Below are 20771 nucleotides of genomic sequence, written 5' to 3'. Positions count from 1 at the left end.
GGGGGTGGGACTGAACCCCAGGCCATCCCTCTGCAGCTGCTTCCGGTTGGTTCTTGTGGTCCCGCCTCTCCCCAGGCCTCCCTCCTCTCAATGCCCCCCCAACCTCCCCACCTCTCTCGTTGGGTGGCAGACTCCTTTTACTTGGGCTTCCTGGGGGGCAGTCTCAGGCAGAGGGATGTGGCTCCCCCAGGCCCAGGAGAAGCCCAGAGAACAGACTTCTTTCAGTGCTGAGTGCAAACCACACAGGACTTTTGTGCTGGAGGACAGCATGTCTGACGTTTTGAAGGAAAGAATCTGGAATTAGGCCTAACTCAAAAAAAAAAAAAAAGCTGAGATTGTGGAGTTCCAGGAAATCCAGCCGAGGTCAACACAGTCAGTCAACAAGTATTTATTAATCCCCAGTCCCTGGGGATTAAAAACAAGTAACAGTCCCTGCCTTCAAAAAGCTCTCATTCTATCTGGTGAGACAATATGTGCCGTGTGATGAACAGGCAGGGCACTTGGACACGCTTTCCTTCAAAAGCCTCAGTTTCTCTAGCTGTAAAGTGAGGAGATGACTTGGAGGATCCCTCATTAGGGTCCCTCCCTCCCCAGCTCCACTCCTCTAGTGGGCTTTCCTTGGCATCTTAGCCCGGGACTAGAATAACCAGGGGTCTGGGGTTGCCGGCCAATCAGTCATTCAACAAGCATTAATTAAGCACTGATCGGCACAGGAGGGAGATCAAGACAAAACCCCCAAGCCGGGAGATCCCAGTGGGAAAACATTAGGCAAGCAGAAACATTGATATACAATACATACAAAGTCAATACAAAGTAATTAGGAGATATGGGGGTGGGGAAGCTGAGTGTGGAAGGGAAGGAGCTGGGGATGCCAAGGGGAAATGGTGAGGAGGGGGTGCATTTGGGGTAGGGGGACAGTCCAAGCAAAGGCCTGAAGGTGGGAGATGGAATGTGATGTTCGGGAACCTCGAGGAAGCAATTCGGGCCTGACCACAAGTGCAGAGAGGGAAACAATGTATCACAATGAGGAGGCTGCGCTGAGGCCGATCATCCTGGGCTCTATGGTCCGCGATATTGTCCTGGAGCTTCAAGAGCCGGGAGTGACAAGGTCCAATCTTTACCCTGGCAATTTGGGGTCTGGAGATGTTTATCCTTTTAGCCTCTGCCTGGGTCGTGTCTGGAGGAAGGCCTGAAGGTCAGGCAAGAGCCCGTGGGGTGCAGCCCTGTATACAAGCAGCCGAAGGACCTGGGCAATCCCGAGCAAGTCAGGTTGCTTTTCTGGGGCTGTGTTGTGCTTGAATGTCCTCGGAGTTCCCTTCCAGCTCCAAATCCCCGAGCTTTATTGGGCGGGGGGGCGGGGGGGGGGAGGTGGAGGTCGTCCCGGAGCCCCGAGAAGATTTGAAGTAAAAGTACTCGGAGGGGCAGCTAGGTGGCGCAGTGGATAGAGCCCTGGAGTCAGGAGTACCTCAGACACTTGACACTTACTAGCTGTGTGACCCTGGGCAAGTCACTTAACCCCAATTGCCTCACTAAAAAAAAAAAAAGTATAAAAGGACTCGGGTCTGAATTCTAGCTTGGATGTCCTCTGCATTACCTTGGGTCAATCAATCAACAAGCATTCTATTAAGCGTCCCTTAGGGGCTTACTGGGCCTCAGTTTCCTTATCTGTGATATGAGAGGGCTGAACTTGAATGCCTCCAAGGTACCTTCCAGCCCCAAGCCCAAAAGGATTTTATGACCTCCAAAGCTCCTTCGGGCTCTCAATCCAGGCTCCTATGGGAGCTATGCAGAGAGGGACATACACCGACTACATTTCCCAGGAAACTCCGTGGGAAAACGGAGCGAAGCATGCTGGGAGACTCTCCCTAAGTGAGGCGGGCTTGGAAAAGGGGACCCCCCCCCCCGGAGCCTACTGGGAACTGTAGTTCGGTGTGGCCTGCGCATGCCCGGCGCCAGCACCGAGAGGTCCGCCGGGAGTCGTAGTCCGAGGAGAGCTGGCGCGCGTGCGCAGTGGGCCTAGCCGGGCGGGGCAGGCGAGCCGGGGCGGAGCCGGCACTGCGGTGAAAGCTGAGGCCGCGGGCGGGGGGCGGGCGGACATCTTGGGAGCGGCAGCGGTGGCGGAGCCAGAGCCTTGTACTGACCGACTGACCGAGCGACCGACGGACGGACGGGCCGCGGCGGCGCCTGGTGAGCGGGGACGCGGGAGGCTCGGGCCCGAGCGCAGCGGCGATCAATGGATGCCTCGGGGCGCGGCGGGGGAGGGGGTGGGGAGGCAGGCCTGGACTCCCCACTCCGGGACACCCCCCCACCCAAGACACCTCTCACGGACACCCCCGGACACTCAGCCCAAGGACCGAGACTGACCCCTCCCCTCGAACAGAGATCCCAGACCTCTACCTTTCAAAGACCGCCCCCCCTCCCCCGAGGGTCCCCGAGAACCCCCCCAAGCCTGGACTGACCCCTCTGGGATAAGGACACCGAGGCCCCCCCAGATGAAGCCGACCGTATCCCCCGGCTGGGACTTCCCCTCACCCCCAGCTGCGCTGGCCCCTCCCCCATTCCGGGACCGAGACCTCGAAGACGCCCCCTCCCCCTCCCGCCCGGGACCAGACTGACCTCTCCGAGAGAGCCAATGCAAACCTTGCCCCCCGCCCCTTATTGATTAGGGCCGCCCTTGTCCTGCCCCACCCAGCCCCCCCATGTCCAGGAGCCCCGACACCTCCCCTCCTCCACCGCCATCCTTCCTTGGCAGACCCTCCCTCTTCTCCCTGTGGGCAGCTGCCCTTCCCCCAGGGCAGACCCCTCTCCCTGCTGTACCCCAGGGACGCCATGAGACAGCACTGGATTTGGGGGGCCTGGGTGTGAATCCTGCCTCTGCTTCTCAGTAGCTGTGTGACTTAGGGCAAGTCACTTCCTCTCTGGGTGAAGGTTCCCTCTTAGTTAAAAGGAGGAGATAATCTCAAGGTCCCTTCCAGCCCAGGCCTGGAAGCCTGGGTTTCATTCCCTCTGCCTCTCTGGGACCTGCCCCCCCCCCCCAGCCCTGCAGTTGACCCTTGGGGGACAGGTGCTCTGACATCCTCCCATTCCCCACCCTGCCCTCCCTTCCCCCCTTCTTTCAGAAGGGAACCATTGTCTACCATTTCCTGGCCCCCTCCCCCCTAGGGATTCACCCCTCTAGCCTAGGAGCACACAGCACCTTCCCAAAAGGTTGGGCCCTTTGCCTTTGCAAGAAGAGGCTTGCCTCTGCCCCCTTTTCCCAAGGAGATGCCACCTAGCCGTGTCCTGGCCTGATCCCCCCCTCCCCGATGCTGGGGCAGACACTGCCAATCCCATCCTTGCCTTTCCTGTGCCCTGACCTCTGCACCTCCGGGTGGTGACTGATCTTGTATCTCTTCCTCCTCCCAGGCAAGAGCCTTGTGCTGGGCCTCTTCCCTTCATTCCCAGGACCCCTCCTTCTACCTGCCTCATTCATACCCCCGCCCCACCTCCAGCACAGCCTCCCCAAGTCCTCTCAGGGACTTCCCCACTGTCTTGCCTGGCTCACACTGACCTTCCCAGGACCCCTCAGTGGCCCTTCTAGGAAAAGGTTCTGATCTGCCAGAGCCCTAGCTCTTCTCGGCTTCTCATCCCTGACAAAGCGCCTGCTCCCTCCTCTCCTGCCTCCCCACCTCTCCCTTCAGCTCCTTCAGGGACATATCCACTGACTGGTGGTGCCCCTGCTTTCCCTGGGGAGAGGGGGAGTGTTCTCACTCCCTGCCCTTGCATTCCAGGGCAGAGCTCAGCTGCCCCTCTACCTGTGTCTTCATAGATCTTCTCACCCCCTCCCTCCTTTATCGGATCCAGCCTGTCCTTTCAGGCCTGTACCATGTCTCCCTCCCTCCAGGGACTGACCCCACCCTCCCTCTAGGAAAGGCCTCTTCTTCGCCTTAGCTGGAGCCACAGACCCACCCTTGGTGCTGGTTCCTTTGCAGACTAGAGCCCTGACATCTTCTCCCCACCCCCGGGCCACCTCAGCTAAATTCTGGCTTCTTCAGAGGCTCCACCCCCCCCCACTTCCGGATTTCCCAGAAAGAGTCCCCTACCCATTCCTGCCTTGTTCTCCCAGAGGGGAACTTCCTTGAGGCCTCTGTCCCCCTTCCTCCTCCCCTATTCTGCTCAAAACCTGCCAATGTCAGGCCTTACAGAGACAGTTGTGGGTTTCAGGGCGAAGCTCAAATCTATCAGTTTCATTCTTCCTGCCTTGGGCTCCCCTTCTCTCCTCCCTGTGATGCTGGGCCCAGAGCTGCCACTAAGTCCTGGTCTCCTGGGTCCTGGGCCTTCAGCCTCCCCCCCTTTGCCTGTAGGTTGCTCCAATCTCTCTCTGGTTCTCTTGTCCATCATTATTGGTCCAAACCCCTTTTTTCAGTGTCTAACAGGCCATTTAGAAGGCATCTGAGATGTCTCATTTGGAAAAAACTATCGGATCACCTTCTTGGGGGGGGGGCAGGCAGAGGTGGGGAGTAACCAATGCCAGGCTTAATCCCAGAGAGGAGGAATAAAGTTAGCTCTTCCTTAAATTGGCCTGGTTGGATGCATTTCCCTGGAAGGCTCTTTCTGTAAGCATCAAAGACCCAGAAACCATCAGCCCTCCCATTTTACAGGTTAAGAATCTGAGCCCCACAGAGGTGACTGGCCCAAGGGACTCAGCTCCAGCAGTGGGCAGCTAGTAGTAAGTGGTGACTTGTTGACACAGGCATTCTGGTTTCTTGATGTTTTCCTAGGGTCCCAGCTGCCTCCTTAGACCTGAATAAGTTTGTTAGTCTGAGCTACAAGAATCAGGGTCAAGGCCTTGTGCCCTGGAGTAGGAGTCACTCCTTCCCTCCCTCTCAGACCCTAGAGACCAGGGAGCTGTTAACTCTAATAAGCTGCTTAAGCTGCTGCTGTGTTTGGGCGTCACCCCAAGGCCACAGCCCCTCTGCCTGGCAGAGGCCTCTAATCTGCCCTGCCTACTCCTATCTGGCCACTGAAGTGGCGCTCCCATAGCCCTGGCTGGCCTTGGGACAGGACTGAGACTGAGGCCAAGGAGGAAGCCTTAGGAAGAAGAGGGGCATGGAGGGGCTGCTGTTAGGGCCGGGGTTTTCCCCTTCATCTTTGGTTCTCTGTCTTGAGGCTGCAGGAACTGTCCGCCCTGGCAGGTGCTGGCTGCATAGGCCAGCTCTTACCTCCTGTGAGTCTGGGATGACCTGAAAGGCCGCCTGCAGCAGTCCCTAGTGTTACACATGGGGAACAGGCTGGGGAGGATCACACAGGTAGCACGGCAGGATTGGCATCCAGAGCCTGAGCCCAGCATCATTTTCCCTCCCTCTGCCACTGTCCTTAGGTAGGCAGCAGCAGTTCCTTTGCCTTCCCCTGCCCACACCCACACTCTGAATCTCTGGGCAAGGCAGATGAGTCTCGAGCGCTAGCCCCGCTGGGCACTGCCCCTTTAGCCTACTTCCCGAAGCCCTTGAGTGGGGCCTTGGGGGCTCTGGGCCTGGGCCTGACCTTCTCCGATCTCCTTCCCTAGGTCTGTTCTCAGAGCCATGGGCAGAGGAGACTGAGTCGCCACCATGATTGGAGGGCTTTTCATCTATAACCACAAGGGGGAGGTGCTCATCTCCCGGGTGTACCGAGATGACATCGGGTGAGTGACCCTGGCGGTCTGTGCATGTGGATTAGGCCCTCACCCATGGAACCCGTCGAGATGCCAGCATGCCCGACAGTTGGGAAACCTCTTGGTGCCTCAGAGAGCCAGGCAGGAGGGCTTGCAAAGCATGGGCCGGGGCCTAGGCCTGCTTCTCGGGACAGTCTGAATGGCCAGGTTGGGGCCACCAGGATTCCTACTGTGCGCTTCCACTGCTTTGCGAGAGCTTGCCCAAAGCACTCTGGGCCCAGGCTGGGGGAAGGCTCTTCCAGCCAATCTAGTCCTGCCCTTGCCTGAGGTCACTCAGGTAACAAGCATCAAGGAAAGAGCCCTGAACTTGGAGTCTCCTGAGACTCCAGGCCTGGCTGCATGACTCGGGGCAAGTCACCTGACATCTCTGTTTTTATCTGTAAAGAGGAAGGAGGTGGCTGGATGAGAGGACCCTGAGGGCCCTTCTGGTGACCACCTCCACCGCTCAGGCAGTGCCCCTGCTTCTCACCCCAGGCCCCCACTGCCCCAGCCCAGGGCAAGGCTCCCAGGCTCCCTCTGACATGTGGCAGTCACTGCACCAGAGGATGCTATGGGGCTGGAGCCGCTGAGCAGGTGTGGGAGGGCATCGGCTGCTTTGCCCTGCAAGGCTCAAGAAGGATGGTATTTGTTCTGCCCACCCCATGGACTTGCCCCCTCGCTGCATGCTGGGCTTCCTCTTCCCTGTGTCACCCAAGGCCTGAGCCTGAGCCTCCTTTGTGTCTGTGTCCGTGTGTCTGTCTAATCCTTTCTCTTGTTGCTGTCACTATTCTCCTCGCTGGCACCATTTTTCTCATCCCATCTCATTGGCTGCCATAGCAATAGGTAAGCGGCCTGCCAGCTGCAGCCTTTGGCATAGGTGGGCATGGAGCATTTTGCCCATGACCCTGATCTTTGACCAGGAATCCAATCCGAGCTTGGCCACTTCCACTCCCTGCTGACCAGCTCTGGGTTCCCTCCTCCCCAGAGCAGGCCACCTCCTCGGCCCTTTGGGAGCTGGCCAGTAGGGTGGCATCGGAATGGCCACTGTGGGAGGGGGTACAGCCATTCAGAATGTTCATCAAGTTTCTTGAGCAGCCGAAGGCCCATTTTGCTAGGGAGATGTAGCCAGTATCTAGAAGGGGACTCAGGCCCAGGCCTGGCCAGCAGTCATGGACTGTTAGGCCTACTCAGAGGGGGTTCCCTCTTTCCTGGTCATCCCATAGACCTTTTCAGCTTGACCCTGAACCCCTGACAAGAAGGGAGGCTGCTCCTGTAAGGGGGTGGGGAGGCAGGGGCTGGCAGCAGCTAGTGGGGATGCTCTGTTGGACCCTGAGCGGCCCCTGTGGTCCCCCCGCAGGCGAAACGCTGTGGACGCCTTCCGTGTCAATGTGATCCACGCCCGGCAGCAGGTGCGCTCCCCCGTCACCAACATTGCCCGCACCAGCTTCTTCCATGTCAAGCGCTCCAACATCTGGCTGGCAGCTGTCACCAAGCAAAATGTCAATGCCGCTATGGTCTTCGAGTTCCTCTATAAGATGTGTGACGTCATGGCCGCCTACTTTGGCAAGATCAGCGAGGAGAACATCAAGAACAACTTCGTGCTCATCTACGAGCTGTTGGATGGTGAGGGAGGCAGCCAGAGCCCTGGGGCGGGAGGTGGGGACCTGGCTGGCCAGGATGGCTTGTGTCAAGGATCCCTGGGCTTCTCTCTAAGCCCTGGGGATGTCCCAGAATGCCCTGTCACTTCCATTCAGTTGCAGGTTGAGATCTGGCCTTGGGCCTTTAAATGCCCCCAATGCCTCCCAGCTACCTGCCCTTCCTGGTTCCAGCAGCTGAGGGCAGCCCACCCACCTACCAGCTGTGCTGCCCCTCTGCTCGGATCTCTTTGGGGTTTGAGGACATTTCTTTGTAACAGCCGCCAAACTGGTGCCCCTCAGAGCAGCTCTGAAGAGCTCAGGCCCTGCCCCAAAGGGGAGCCTCTGCCACTGACCACCCTCTTCCCCCACAGAGATCCTGGACTTTGGCTACCCACAGAACTCGGAGACGGGAGCTCTGAAAACCTTCATCACTCAGCAGGGCATTAAGAGCCAGGTACCGAGGAGGGGTGGGGGGCATCCTCCTGACAGGGCTCAGTCCTGTGTCTTGATGGGAAGTGCAGGGCTGGCCCTGTTGCCATGGTTTCTGACTCTTTTCTGAGAAGCTGCTTGGCCTTCTCCCAGCTGGAGATCAGCTGAGTCTGCATCCCTGTTTCGAGGAATTTAGTGCCAGCTCTTTTCTTCCTGGTGGGGGGAGGGGAAGAGGAAGTGCAGCCCTTTGGGTGGGGAGGAGGGGAGGGGATTGCCCAGGGTCACCGACTCTCTTCTGTGACACAGTCTGGGACCCCTAGGCTTGGTGATCAGGGGCGGGGGGATGTCTTTCTGGGGCCTGGGCCTGACCTGCTACTCTTCCTTACTCTTCTCTTTTCCTCTGTTCCGGCTCCCCTCCTCTTCCGTGTGGCCTCTCTCCAGCATCAGGTAGGCTGGTGCCCCAGTTTCCCTCGGGCTCCTCCCCGGATCTGGGAGACTGGGTGGGTGGGATTCAAGGGGAGCTTGGAAGGGTTGGCATGGGAGCTGCTGGGGAGTTTCCCATGACCCCTCCCCACCCCCTCTATCCAGACGAAGGAAGAACAGTCTCAGATCACCAGCCAGGTGACGGGGCAGATCGGTTGGCGGCGTGAGGGCATCAAATATCGTCGGAATGAGCTCTTCCTGGATGTGCTTGAGAGTGTCAACCTGCTCATGTCTCCTCAAGGTGAGAGGGTGGGCCCAGGCGAGAGCCCCTCCTTGGGGGTTTCCCGCCACCACCTGACTCTCTCCATCCCCCTTTCCCCAGGGCAGGTGCTGAGTGCCCACGTGTCTGGCCGGGTGGTGATGAAGAGCTATCTGAGTGGCATGCCTGAGTGCAAGTTTGGGATGAATGACAAGATCGTCATTGAGAAGCAGGGCAAAGGCACGGCTGATGAGACTGGCAAGAGGTGGGCAGAGACCCTTGAGATGTGGAGCAGGCTCTTGGTACAGTGCTCTGTCTTTGAGCAGGGGGGCCTTGGCTAATGCCTAGAGTCTGGCTGTTCCTTGGTCACTGAGGGCCCAAGACCGAGCATTCCTCTCTGTCCAACTTTGGGCCTGGGAGGAAGGCTGGCCTTGCTGAGCAGATGTGGCCCAGGGCAGTGACCTGGGGAGCCAGGTTCTGAGTTGGGTTCCTCACTCAGCACCAGAACCGTGGGCCAGTTTCCTGTCTCCCCACAAAGAGCTGATTAGACCCATTTGTGCCCGCATTCTCAGAAGAGCTCTGTCCCCTTCTCCCCTCGCCACTCCCGCTCAGGCTCAGACCTTTGCTTTCATCCGCAGTGGGAAGCAGTCCATCGCCATTGATGACTGTACCTTCCACCAGTGCGTGCGGCTCAGCAAGTTTGACTCTGAACGGAGCATCAGCTTCATCCCTCCTGATGGAGAGTTTGAGCTTATGAGGTGAGTGTGGCAGAGCGGGAGTGGGGATCACCTGGGCTTTGGAGGGCACCATGGGGCCGCTCCCTCGCTGACTGGGCCCCTTCTCTCCTTCCCACAGGTACCGGACCACCAAGGACATCATCCTTCCCTTCCGGGTGATCCCCCTGGTGCGCGAGGTGGGACGGACCAAACTGGAGGTCAAAGTTGTCATTAAGTCCAACTTCAAGCCTTCCTTGCTGGCCCAGAAAATCGAGGTGCAGGAAGGGGGCCAGGAGGGAGTGGGGGAGAAGGGAGCGCTCAGGCCAGCTTGGGCTGTTGGTGACAGACTTGTGAATCATAGGTCCGGATCCCAACACCGCTGAATACAAGTGGAGTCCAAGTGATCTGCATGAAGGGAAAAGCCAAGTACAAGGCCAGTGAGAACGCCATTGTGTGGAAGTGAGTAGGCGGGGGAGGTGGGTGGGCCTGAGGGGCTGATACTGGGGACCCCTGTGGGTGCCACGCAAACCCAGCACAAGAGCACCTCCCTTGTTGGCTGGAGTCATCCCGTCGACGCCTCCATATTCTAGCTTGTATTTGGGCGTTCATCCGCTAAACAGAGCAAGGGACAACATGCTCCTTTGACCAGTGAGGGAGTTGAGGTCTAGAGAGATCGAGTGGGGAGACCTCCAAAGGCCCGGCCCCTGACGTGGAGCTGTCCCTCGAGCCCTCCTCATCCCCCGCTAGTTGGTCTGCCCTGTGACAGCCCTCCCAGAGCGTGGGGGAAGCAGCCACCTCCACCTCTGTGCCCTTAGGATCAAGCGCATGGCAGGAATGAAGGAATCACAGATCAGTGCGGAGATTGAGCTGCTACCGACCAACGACAAGAAGAAATGGGCCCGGCCTCCCATCTCCATGAACTTTGAGGTGAGATCCTCAGCCCAGCCCAGCATTTAGAGGGGAGGAAGTGGAAGCCCAGCTAAGGCTGGTCACGGGCAGAACTAGGGCCAGGATTCTTCAGTGCTTGTGTTTCCCAGAGCCTCACACATGGTGGCCTGGGTGGAGATGGGGGGATGTACAGAGGGTAGGAGAAATTAGGGAGCAGAACAGAAACGTGAGCCGAATTTTCATACTGAAAAAACTATTCCACATGATGAAGGTTTTGTTACATCACTTGGTCTCAGTCTTTTAGAAGGAAATGCCCCTGCTCGGGGGTTGTGTAGAAATTCAACCCTGGACCAGCTGCATTCAGCAGTGCCTGGGGCCCAGGGCATCCCTGAGTTGCAGCTCCCCTCCTCTGACCATTTCAAATTCACATGGCCAACAGCCATTCAAGTGGGGAGTTCTCTGTGCTCATGAGCCTCGGGAGAGTTTAACCCAGGTCATCCTTGAACTCTGCAGCTAGACTGTGGAAAAAACAGTGGGCGAAAAGACCTTGTGTCTAGGTGCCTGGCATCCTTGCTCAGCCCCCTTCTCTGTGCAGTCATGAGTCCCCTGTGGGTAAGGAGGACGGATGCAGGGAGGTCATTCATTCAACAAGGGTTTACTAGGAGGGGTGCCGAGGGGCCCCCTGCTCCAGATGTCCATCCCTCATCTCCAAATGTTGAGCATTTTAAGTGCCTGCAGTCCATGACCTCTAGGAATTTACATTGTACTGGAGGGAGTGGGGGAGAAGCCCACATGTACACAGACTGGGAGAAACGGAGGAGATGGAACTGAGGAAGCCTCCAGGAGAGGGGGCCCTGGAGCTGAGCCTTGCAGACTCCTGTGCAGGGGGAGAGGGCAGCAGGCCCCTGACCTTCTCCTTGTTCTGCAGGTACCATTTGCACCCTCTGGCCTGAAGGTGCGATACTTAAAGGTGTTTGAACCCAAGCTGAACTACAGCGACCATGATGTCATCAAATGGGTGCGCTACATTGGCCGCAGTGGCATTTATGAAACCCGCTGCTAGCCGCCAGGCCGTGGTCTCCTGCATCTTCACCGACCTGGGTGCCCCCTGGGGAGGAGCCATGCTGGGCCACCTGCCCCATCTCGTCCCCGTTGGTGTCTCCTCTATCCTGCATCGCTGCACACCCCCTGCACAAGCCCCTAGACTAGGTCTGGACCGACCCTACCAAGAAGGGGACGAACACAGCGGCCCCTTGGGCCCCTGATGGTCCTCCAATCCTCATTTTGTCCGTCCCAGCCCAGCTGTGGGCTCTGTTTGAGTTTTGTGACCAAAGCCGGGCTGGGGTCTCTTGGGTGGCCCTGCCTCTGACCCTCTCCCAGGGGTGGGGGGGGGTGCAGGCTGCCGGAGCCCCTAGCCTCTGCACCTCCCTGAAAGGCCAGTAACTGCCTCCCGCCCCCTCCTTCCCCCTCAGCCCCTGCTTTGGGATAGTGTGAGCTCCATTTTGTACACGTGTGACTTGTCCAGTTATCGACCCAATAAATTCTGTAGAGCGGAGGCTCCAAGCCCATTGTCTGTCCGGGAACTGGGGTGGGGGGGGGGCGAGCAGGGTCAGCAGCCCTGGGGGCAGGAGGTTCTTGGAGAAGCTTCTCCCTCCTAGACACAAAGATGCCATCGCTTACCCCACCTGTTCTCATCGGGCCCAAAGGGCAAAGACCAGGCCTGCCGCTAATCAGAATGGCCTTGTCCGGTGGGCAGGTGGGGGTGGGCCTATGGGGTGGGGGATATGGTGAGGGGGGAGGCCGCCTGGCCACGTGGGCGGGGCAGCACTAGCAAGCCGGGTTTGTTCATGCCAAGTTCTCGGAGCCCTCCCTGCTCTGGAGGGGATTAATGGGAGAGGAGAACGGGAACATCACAATCCCGGGGTGAAATAGATGGGGGGGGGGGGGTCTGATTTCTGCCCTCCCCAGCCTCAGCAGCCGTTCTGGTTCTCGGTGTCTGCTGACCGGGGCTCGGCCCTGCGGGACTCCCCGAGCTTGGGGAACACAAGGAGGAAGAGGTGCCCCCGGGGGCTCGCCTGCCCAAACTCCGGGGCGGAGGGGGGGGGAGCTTTCTGTTTTTAGCTCCAGCCTGAACTCGCGTGACCTTTGCGCTCCGAGCGTCCCTCCAGGCTCTCTCCGCGGCCTGCGCGAATGGTCCGGTTCCGGTGCCGGCCCAGGGCTTCCCCTCTCCCAGGCTTTGCTCCTAGCCAGCAGTGGGCATTTCTCTCCCGCTCAGCTCCTCCGCTGAAGGGGCCGGCTTGGAGGAACCCCCTGCCCCTTTAAGGGGTCCCTCCCTATCTGCCTGACCTTGGGCCACCGGCCGGGCCACAAGGACCACAAGTCCCAGGAGGCATCTGCGTGGTTCCCGTGGCTAAACAAGCCGGGGCCAGGAGGGCATGCCCGCGCGAAGGATGCTGGAACTGGGCGGGAGGGGGTGCCCTCAGCTCACTTCATCGCGCCCCTTAACCCCGGGGGGGGGGGCGGTGTCTTTCCTCTTCTACGCTCTCTTACGCCACTGCCGAGGCCTGCGCATTAGAACTCAGAGAGAGCGAGGGTGGAGGGGATGCAACCGGGACCGCACCGGGGTGCCAGTGCGTAGGGAAGGGCGGGGCAGAGATCAGCTGAGTTCAGGAAAGGAAGGGCGGGGTCGGACCGCGGCCTACTCGCGGAGATATTGCCTCGGCGCCTGCGAGTGACGTTGAGGGAGGGGGCGTGGCATAGAGGCACTGGACTTCGTGTCAGCCGCCGTAGGCGCCTGCGCGCGAATATCTGAGTGGCGTTGAAAAGTCGGAAGGGGCCGGGCGGAAACTGCATATCGGTGGTCACATGGCGCCTGCGCACGGGCACCCACGCAGGCTGGGAAGAGGCGACGAGGCGGGTCCTGTGGGTCGGCGTCCGTTCGGGGCCCGCACGGCGCCTGCGCTCGAGCGGAGCCGAAGGGGGGCGGGTCGGGGTTTGTCGGTGATTGCGCGTCGGCGTCCTCAGAGCGCCTGCGCAGAGTGGGGCCCGGCTGGAACATGGCGACGTGCGCCGACATCCTGAGGAGCGAGTTCCCCGAGATCGATGGACAGGTGTTTGACTACGTGACAGGTGAGCGGGGCCCGGGCGGTGAGGGTGTGAGGGGCCGGAGGGGGCGCCCGGCCCGGCCCGTCTGACCCCCGGGCCCCTCCGTCCACAGGCGTCCTGCACAGCGGCAGCGCCGACTTCGAGTCCGTGGACGACCTGGTGGAGGCCGTGGGGGAGCTGCTGCAGGAGGTGTCCGGGGACAGCAAGGATGGCGCGGGCATCCGGGCCGTGTGCCAGCGCATGTTCAACACGCTGCGTCTGTGCGTACCCGCCGCGTCCGAGGGGGGGCTGGGGCTCCCCCCTTGTCATCTGGGGGGGGATAGGTGGGGGGCGGACAGGACACACACCCCCCCGTCATCTGGGGGAGAGACAGGCGGGGGGCGGACAGGACACACCCCCGGTCATCTGGGGGGGGACAGGACACACCTCCCCCCCAGTCATCTGGGGGAGAGACAGGCGGGGGACAGACAGGACACCCCCCCCCCGTCATCTGGGGGAGAGACAGGCGGGGGACGGACAGGACACACACCCCGGTCATCTGGGGGGGGACAGGACACACACACCCCGGTCATCTGGAGGGGGGACAGGACACACACACCCCGGTCATCTGGGGGGGGACAGGACACACACCCCCCGGTCATCTGGGGGCGGACAGGACACACCCCCCTCCCGTCATCTGGGGGAGAGACAGGCGGGGGGCGGACAGGACACACCCCCCGGTCATCTGGGGGGGGACAGGACACAAGACCCCCCGGTCATCTGGGGGGACAGGATACACACCCCCCGGTCATCTGGGGAGGGACAGGACACATCCCCCGGTCATCTGGGTGGGGACAGGACACATCCCCCGGTCATCTGGGGAGGGGGAGACTGAGGCACAGGGGAGGGACGGGGCACCCCTTATCATATGGGGGGAGACAGGTATGGGGAGGGGAGGAACACCCCTTGTCATATGGGGAGGGGGAGACAGGACACGCCCTCCCCTTGTCATATGGGGGGGAGACAGGCACGGAGGGAGAGGGGGACAGGACACACACCCCCATGTGTGGGAAGGAAGGGGGCCGACACCCCCACCCCTTGTTATATGGGAAAGGAAGGGGGTTAGGGACATCCTGTTACACAGGAGAAAGAGACTGGAGACTTGGCTGCTTTTCCATACAGAGATGGGGTGGGTGGTGGACTGGAGACATCCCCTTCCTGTTAGACAGGGGGGAAGACGTTTCTGGAAAGGAAGGGGGAAGGGGGAACCAGAGACACCCACTTTTCTCCTTATATAGGAATGAGAGACAGGCCTGAGGAGGGGGGAAAGGGGACTGGAGCTAGTCCCTTCCCAATATAGGAGGCAGACAACCCTGGGGGGGAGGGGTGGTATGCAATACGGCAAAGGAGACTGAGCCTCCAGAGGGCAAGAGGGCAGTGGATCTGCAGAGAGAGGCCGGACCCAGTAGAACTGTCCCCTTTTCCGTTTTACAGAAGAAATGCCTCTTCCCTGATTTACAGAGGGCAGGCCCTGGAGCTTCCCCCTTCAGCTCCCTCAGGAGGGAGATCCTGTCTGGGCCGGGGTAGAGGAGGCAGCCCAGCACTTAAGAAGAGTTCCTTCTGCTTCTACAGAAGTGGGGGGCTGAGCCCCTGGGAGGGCTCAGATGCACAAGACCAGAGAGTTAGGACAGGGGATCATCTGGTTCCTTTTTACAGGAGATCCTCTAGTGCTTGCTCACCTCCACTTTGCCTTCTACAGCTCAGAGAATGGAGCCCAAGGGAAGGCAGTGACTGAGATCTGCAGGTTTAGCACTGGGGAGGGGGAGAGCTTGGCAAGCTCTAGTCTATTGGTAACTTTATTCTCCGATTGACCAATGGGAAAATCAGAGGGAGCTTGGAGAGCATTTGGTCCACCCCATTCTATGGATAGGGACATTGAAGCCTGGAGAATGGGACGTAACATCTGTCTTTCTCTTTCCCATTTGTATTCCCAGCTCTGTGCCTGACCCATAGGGAGCTTAACAAAGATTTATTTGGGTTTAGGACTGCGAGGGCACTTGGACACTATCCAGGCCAACTCAGCCTCATTCTACTCAGAGAGAAGTTCAGACCTTTGGGACTGAAAGGGAACCCAGAGATCATCGAATTGTCATCCCTGCCTCTGCCTCTTTCACAGATGAGAACAGGCCCAGAGAGGAGATGCAGCATTTGAGATCGTAGGGTTTAGCACTAGAAAGGAGCTGGTCCGCAGTCCACAGTCTAGCCCGACTCCTTCATTTTACACCTGGGTAAACCAAGGCTCAGCAGGCCAAGTGACTGGCTTGTAGCAACACAGGTAGTGAGTGGCAAAAGTAGGACTTGGGCCCAGGGTCTTTCCTTTGTCTATGACACCTGAGGTGTCCCGCTTTTCCTTCAAGTACCTCTTTAGGAATCTTTCCCCTCCATGAAAGAGCACTTGAGATCTTGCCTTTGCCCAGATCGCACCCTCTCTTACACCCCCCTTTCTATCAGACTACTCGCAGGTCCCATCATCTCATTTTTTCATCTTTATGTCCCTAGTGCCTCATACCGGACAGGCTCTTAATAAGCGTTTGTTGTTTAGTAGCTGTTCGTAGGCCGCAGTGGCCTCAGCACTCTTCTTCATCAGAGCCAGTCGGGTCTTTGGGGGATATGGCCACTTACGTTTTACCTGGAGCTTCGGAGGTTTCCAGGGTGCTCTTCTTAACCACGCCAGGGTTGCTGAGAGTCAGGGCAAGGTCCAACAGCATCGGCCACCTGGTGCCACTTACACCAAACCTTTTCCCTCCTCCACAGGGCAGAACCACAGAGCCAAGGACATAGCCAGGTGTTACTGGATGCCCCCATCCAGTTGTCTAAGATGACTGAAAGTTATGGTGAGTGCAGGGAGTGTCTTTAGCCCAGCTCTTCCCTGTCCTCAGACCCTTCCTCAATCCTGTGCATTGCTCATCTTCTCTAGAACCTGAAAACTGGACTCATATTTGGGGATCCAGCTCTCTGTGCCTGCCCCCAGTCTGTTCTGTGGGCCAAAATCGCTCCTGCTCTCATGGTGCTCAGAGATCCTAGGACTTTTTGTCTGTAGCTCTGCTCTCGTATTTTCTCTTCCTTGAAGGCAGTTGCTATTTTCTGGGGGTTAACGTGGGGCTAGGATAGGTTAGGGTCAGGGTCAGTAGTGAGAGACCCTTTCAAGTGTGAAGCAAAGGTGACCGTGTCTGCCTTAATTCTAGACTATGGCGATAAGCTTCCAGGACTGATGAAGAGAGACCAGTCTTCGGTGAGCAGGGCAGAGAGTGGTGGAGGACAGTTTTGCCCTGGGGGGTATTGAGGGGGAGGGAATGACCTCTGTGCCCCAGAGCACCACTTGGGAACCTCCCTGGGCCCCACTGTGCGTGGCTCATGCTGTCGTGAAACATTGGTCTGAGGTGCTCTGATGGGCACCTGGAGGCATGACCCTGTTTGTGTCTCTTGGCCACAGACGGTGAATGCCAAGAAGCTGGAGAAGGCCGAAGCTCGGCTCAAGGCAAAGCAGGAAAAGCGAACCGAGAAGGACACCCTCAAGACGGCCGGTCCTCTGTGAGCCCAGGCATGGGGATGGGCAGCAGAAGGGGGAGGCTGGAAGGGGCACTGTGAGCAACCTCCCTGTTCCGCCCTCACAGAGTCCTGGAGGAGGCTTCAGCCAGCCAAGCAGGGAGCAAGAAGGAGAGTCGGCTGGAGTCGTCCGGCAAGAACAAATCCTACGACGTGCGGATTGAGAACTTTGATGTCTCTTTTGGCGAGCGGTGAGGAGCTCATGTTGGGCTCTGGGGTGCAGGGGAGACTGAGGGCCCTCTCTGGAGGCTCGGCCTGTCCCTGCCTGCCTCCTATCCTTCAGGATCCTCTTCTTCCCTCCTCCACCAGGGTCCTCCTGACAGGTGCAGATGTGAACCTGGCGTGGGGCCGACGCTACGGGCTAGTGGGACGGAACGGGCTGGGCAAGACGACGTTGCTGAAGATGCTGGCCACACGGAGCCTCCGTGTCCCCGCCCACATCTCCCTCCTGTACGTGGAGCAAGAAGTGGCAGGGGATGACACTCCGGCCTTGCAGAGCGTGCTGGAGAGTGACACTTTCCGAGAGGGGCTGCTGCGGCGGGAACGGGAGCTCAGCGCCCTGATTGCAGCAGGCCGGTGAGAAGCCCAGCAAGCAGCCAATGGGGTGGGGAGGGGAGAGGCCCCCATGGTCCATCTACTCCCCGCTGACTGTCTCTTCCCCCAGAGCGGAGGGCCCAGAGGCTGCACAGCTTGCTGAGATCTATGCCAAGCTTGAAGAGATCGAGGCTGACAAGGCCCCTGCCAGGTACTCAGACCCCCCCAGTGCTGTGCCCACTCCTGTTTCCTCTCTGCCTGTGCCCTGCCTTCCCGATTGCTTCTCTCTCTCTGCAGGGCATCCGTTATCCTTGCCGGACTTGGCTTCGATGCAAAGATGCAGCAGCAGTCCACGCGGTGAGTGTCACCTACCGTGTCGGCCCTTGGCCCCTCTTCCCACGGGCTCCACCTTGAGCCTGGGTATCTTTCTCTCTCTCTCCAGGGAATTCTCTGGTGGCTGGAGGATGCGGCTGGCCCTGGCCAGGGCCCTGTTTGCTCGGTGAGTCCTTGATGCTTGTGAGGAGGGTGCTCTCATGAGCTTGGTGAGGGCATGGTAAGGAAATGGGGCAGCCAAGGACACTGTATCACAGGGTCCCTCCTCTTTTTTTTAGGCCAGATCTGCTCCTATTGGATGGTGAGTCTGTGGGGAGCCTTGGCATGAGGAGAGGGAGCGGCCTGAGACCGAGGGTTTGGATGGTGGGGTAGGGTGTGGGCTCTTCACCCCCAACTGTGCCGCTCATTTCTTCTTCCTCTTCAGAGCCCACCAACATGTTGGACGTGCGTGCTATATTGTGGCTGGAGAATTATCTCCAGGTGCGTGAAGCCAAGGGGAATGGGGGGGGTTTCTCTGGTCTTGAACTTTGGGGGACTGACCCCCCAACTCGTGCCCACCTTCCCCGTGACCCCTCAGACTTGGCCCTCGACGATCTTGGTTGTTTCCCATGACCGAAACTTCTTGAATGCGGTGGCCACAGACATCATCCACCTGCACAGCCAGCGGCTAGACGGCTACCGGGGGGACTTCGAGACCTTCCTCAAGAGCAAGCAAGAGCGGCTGAAGAGCCAGCAGCGCGAGTACGAGGCCCAGCAGCAGTACCGCCAGCACATCCAGGTAGAGGGGCATGGGGGCGAATGCCCTGCAGCATACAGGGCTCGGGAAGCCACAGAGGCAGAAGCCTCACCTCCTCTTGTTGTTCTTCCCTCAGGTTTTCATTGACCGCTTTCGCTACAATGCCAACAGAGCATCCCAGGTGCAGAGTAAACTCAAATTGTTGGAGAAGCTGTGAGTATCAGGAGGCCCGCAGCCCGTATTATCTGGATCCCCCCTCGCGTCCCGGGGCCATTCCTGTGTCCTCTGCCAGAGACCCTGGGCCTGGGGACTCCTCCTTCCTCCCCCGTATCTCATGCAAAGCCCTACCCGCTAAGCTACCCCCTCTGTCTCCCTCAGGCCAGAACTGAAGCCTGTGGACAAGGAGGTGGAAGTGGTGATGAAGTAAGTGCCTCATTTGTTGTGTCTGGGGCTAGAGGAGGGAAGGGTCAGTGGGCACCGAGCAGCTGCCTCTGGCCAGGCAGGAGGCCTCATCCCCTCCCCTCACCCCTGACAGCTTTCCTGATGGATTCGAAAAGTTCTCACCCCCCATTCTGCAACTCGATGAAGTTGACTTCTGGTATGACCCTCAGCACCCCGTCTTCAGTCGTCTTTCTGTCTCGGCAGACCTGGAGTCTCGGATCTGTGTGGTATGGTGCCCCTCCTGTGTCTGGCCTGGGCCTTGGGGCCCTTGAGTGTGTCATCCCCTGGGGCAGGTGCGGGGCTTCCTCCTAGTCCCACACTGAGGGGTGTGTCTTATAGGTGGGAGAAAATGGAGCAGGGAAGTCGACCATGCTGAAGCTGTTGATGGGAGACCTGGCGCCCGTGCGGGGGATCAGACATGCCCACAGGTAGCCAGCCCTCTCCCGCCCCTATGCCTACCCAAGGGGAAGGGCAGCGTGCCCAGCATCCCTACTGCCCTTACTGCTTCCCTGCAGAAACCTGAAGATCGGCTACTTCAGCCAGCACCACGTGGAGCAGCTCGACCTGAATGTCAGTGCCGTGGAGCTCCTAGCACGCAAGTTCCCTGGTGTGTGGGGGCAGGGGGAAATGGGGGGAGGAAGGGTGGGTGCAGCTGTGCTGGATGCTTGAGGTGGGGCTGGGCAGGCCAGGGACCCAGGTGATGGCCTGGCACATGTTGTAGGGCACCCCGAGGAGGAGTATCGTCACCAGTTGGGACGCTACGGCATCTCTGGGGAGCTGGCTGTCCGCCCTGTTGCTAGCCTGTCTGGAGGGCAGAAGAGCCGAGTGGCATTTGCCCAGATGACCATGCCCTGGTGAGCCAGCATTGCCTGGACTCTTTTCTATGCTTGCTCTTGTCTCTCTCCCCTGGCCTTCCCTTCCTGCTCCCCGGAAGATGAGGCTGTTCAGACATTGGCCCCTTATTCTCTCTTGTCTTCCCCCCCCCCCCCGCCCCAACCTGGTGGGAAAGTAGTCTCACCCTGTGAGAGAAGGTGGTCTCACAGGGTGGAACCAACCAACCTCTTGGCATTCTCTCTTACAGCCCCAACTTCTACATTCTGGACGAACCGACAAACCACCTGGACATGGAGACAATTGAGGCCTTAGGCCGGGCCCTCAACAGTTTCAGGGTGAGGCCAGTACCCTGCCTGCCCACTAGCAGACCCCTTGACCACTTCTCCAGAGCCTCCACTGACCCTGCCCGCTTTGTCTCATTCTCTGCAGGGTGGCGTGATCCTCGTCTCCCACAATGAGCGATTCATCCGCCTGGTCTGCCAGGAGCTGTGGGTGTGCGAAGGCGGTGGTGTCACCCGGATCGAGGGGGGTTTTGACCAGTATCGGGACCTTCTCCAGGAGCAGTTCCGGCGGGAGGGTTTCCTCTAGGCCCCTGCTGCTGGAAGGCCTGATCTGGGGCAGACTGGGACCCGTGGGCCCCCCCAGACAGCAGACTTGCTTTAGCCCTGGGCCGTGGACTTCCCCTAGACATGGGGACAGCCTTACTCCAACTTCTCTTCTCCACTCCTTGCCCCAGCCCAAAGTCCTGTGTATACATCCCAGGGGGCTCCATGGAAGGGGCTGTGAGGATGGTTCTCCTCGGAGTGGAGAAGGTTCCTGGGGCTTTTGCCCCATTCTCCTCTCTCTGCCTAGGTCCAGTGTGGCCGTCATGTAAATTAAACCTGCCCCCTCTCTGTCCCCCCGCCTTGTCTCTGCCCCCTAAGGTGCCCTTCTATGTCTCTTGCCTTGAAAGGGAGCTGGGGCCCTGCGCAGTGTCTACCCTCCTCCCTCTGGCTCTGGATTTCCCTAACGCCTTTGGCACAGATTAAGGCAACCAGCTGATGGATCCCAGCCCATGCAGGGATTTCTGGAAACAAAGTCACTGTAGGAGACTTTGGCCTCAGTGAACCCTGGCCTGGCAGCCAGCCAGCCCTGGGATGAGATCGAAGGCATGGGCAGGTCCTTCTTTCTTCTGGGCCCT

The 20771-nt window shown here is 59.2% G+C and overlaps 2 protein-coding genes across 4 annotated transcripts; both read left to right on the top strand.

Moving 5' to 3' along the window:
• The first annotated feature begins 2032 nt into the window (after positions 1 to 2032).
• Positions 2033 to 11578, top strand: AP2M1 (adaptor related protein complex 2 subunit mu 1). 2 transcript variants are annotated; one of them, XM_044004813.1, is made up of 13 exons: positions 2033 to 2187; positions 5546 to 5662; positions 6509 to 6514; positions 7029 to 7294; positions 7680 to 7762; positions 8179 to 8184; positions 8326 to 8461; positions 8543 to 8684; positions 9058 to 9177; positions 9275 to 9410; positions 9497 to 9594; positions 9951 to 10062; positions 10952 to 11578. In XM_044004813.1, the coding sequence occupies exons 2-13, from the start codon at positions 5589 to 5591 to the stop codon at positions 11084 to 11086; spliced, it is 1314 nt and encodes a 437-aa protein (XP_043860748.1). In that variant the 5' UTR covers positions 2033 to 2187; positions 5546 to 5588; the 3' UTR covers positions 11087 to 11578. The 2 variants fall into 2 exon arrangements, with proteins under 2 accessions (XP_043860748.1, XP_043860749.1); XM_044004814.1 differs by lacking the exon at positions 6509 to 6514.
• Positions 11579 to 12990: 1412 nt separating this feature from the next.
• ABCF3 (ATP binding cassette subfamily F member 3) lies at positions 12991 to 20488 on the top strand. 2 transcript variants are annotated; one of them, XM_044005136.1, is made up of 21 exons: positions 12991 to 13152; positions 13241 to 13388; positions 15922 to 16001; positions 16353 to 16399; positions 16601 to 16698; positions 16782 to 16904; positions 17023 to 17289; positions 17378 to 17458; positions 17545 to 17604; positions 17690 to 17746; positions 17859 to 17881; positions 18005 to 18060; positions 18158 to 18358; positions 18453 to 18529; positions 18695 to 18739; positions 18852 to 18984; positions 19097 to 19185; positions 19273 to 19364; positions 19479 to 19611; positions 19839 to 19926; positions 20021 to 20488. In XM_044005136.1, the coding sequence occupies exons 1-21, from the start codon at positions 13080 to 13082 to the stop codon at positions 20177 to 20179; spliced, it is 2130 nt and encodes a 709-aa protein (XP_043861071.1). In that variant the 5' UTR covers positions 12991 to 13079; the 3' UTR covers positions 20180 to 20488. The 2 variants fall into 2 exon arrangements, with proteins under 2 accessions (XP_043861071.1, XP_043861073.1); XM_044005138.1 differs by lacking the exon at positions 15922 to 16001.
• Positions 20489 to 20771: the final 283 nt, after the last annotated feature.

Source organism: Dromiciops gliroides, chromosome 4 (assembly GCF_019393635.1).
Source record: "Dromiciops gliroides isolate mDroGli1 chromosome 4, mDroGli1.pri, whole genome shotgun sequence".
Classification (NCBI taxonomy): domain Eukaryota; kingdom Metazoa; phylum Chordata; class Mammalia; order Microbiotheria; family Microbiotheriidae; genus Dromiciops; species Dromiciops gliroides.
Note: the sequence above shows the minus strand (reverse complement) of the source record. Positions and strands in the feature narration are given on the sequence as shown.

Coding starts and splice junctions, on each gene's coding strand:
- AP2M1 (XM_044004813.1), top strand. CDS start 5,589: ATGATTGGAGGGCTTTTCATCTATAACCACAAGGGGGAGGTGCTCATC. Junction 8,462..8,542: donor CCTGCTCATGTCTCCTCAAG/GTGAGAGGGTGG, acceptor CCCTTTCCCCAG/GGCAGGTGCTGAGTGCCCAC. Junction 9,411..9,496: donor TGCTGGCCCAGAAAATCGAG/GTGCAGGAAGGG, acceptor TGTGAATCATAG/GTCCGGATCCCAACACCGCT.
- ABCF3 (XM_044005136.1), top strand. CDS start 13,080: ATGGCGACGTGCGCCGACATCCTGAGGAGCGAGTTCCCCGAGATCGAT. Junction 18,359..18,452: donor AGTACCGCCAGCACATCCAG/GTAGAGGGGCAT, acceptor TTCTTCCCTCAG/GTTTTCATTGACCGCTTTCG. Junction 18,740..18,851: donor GAGGTGGAAGTGGTGATGAA/GTAAGTGCCTCA, acceptor CACCCCTGACAG/CTTTCCTGATGGATTCGAAA.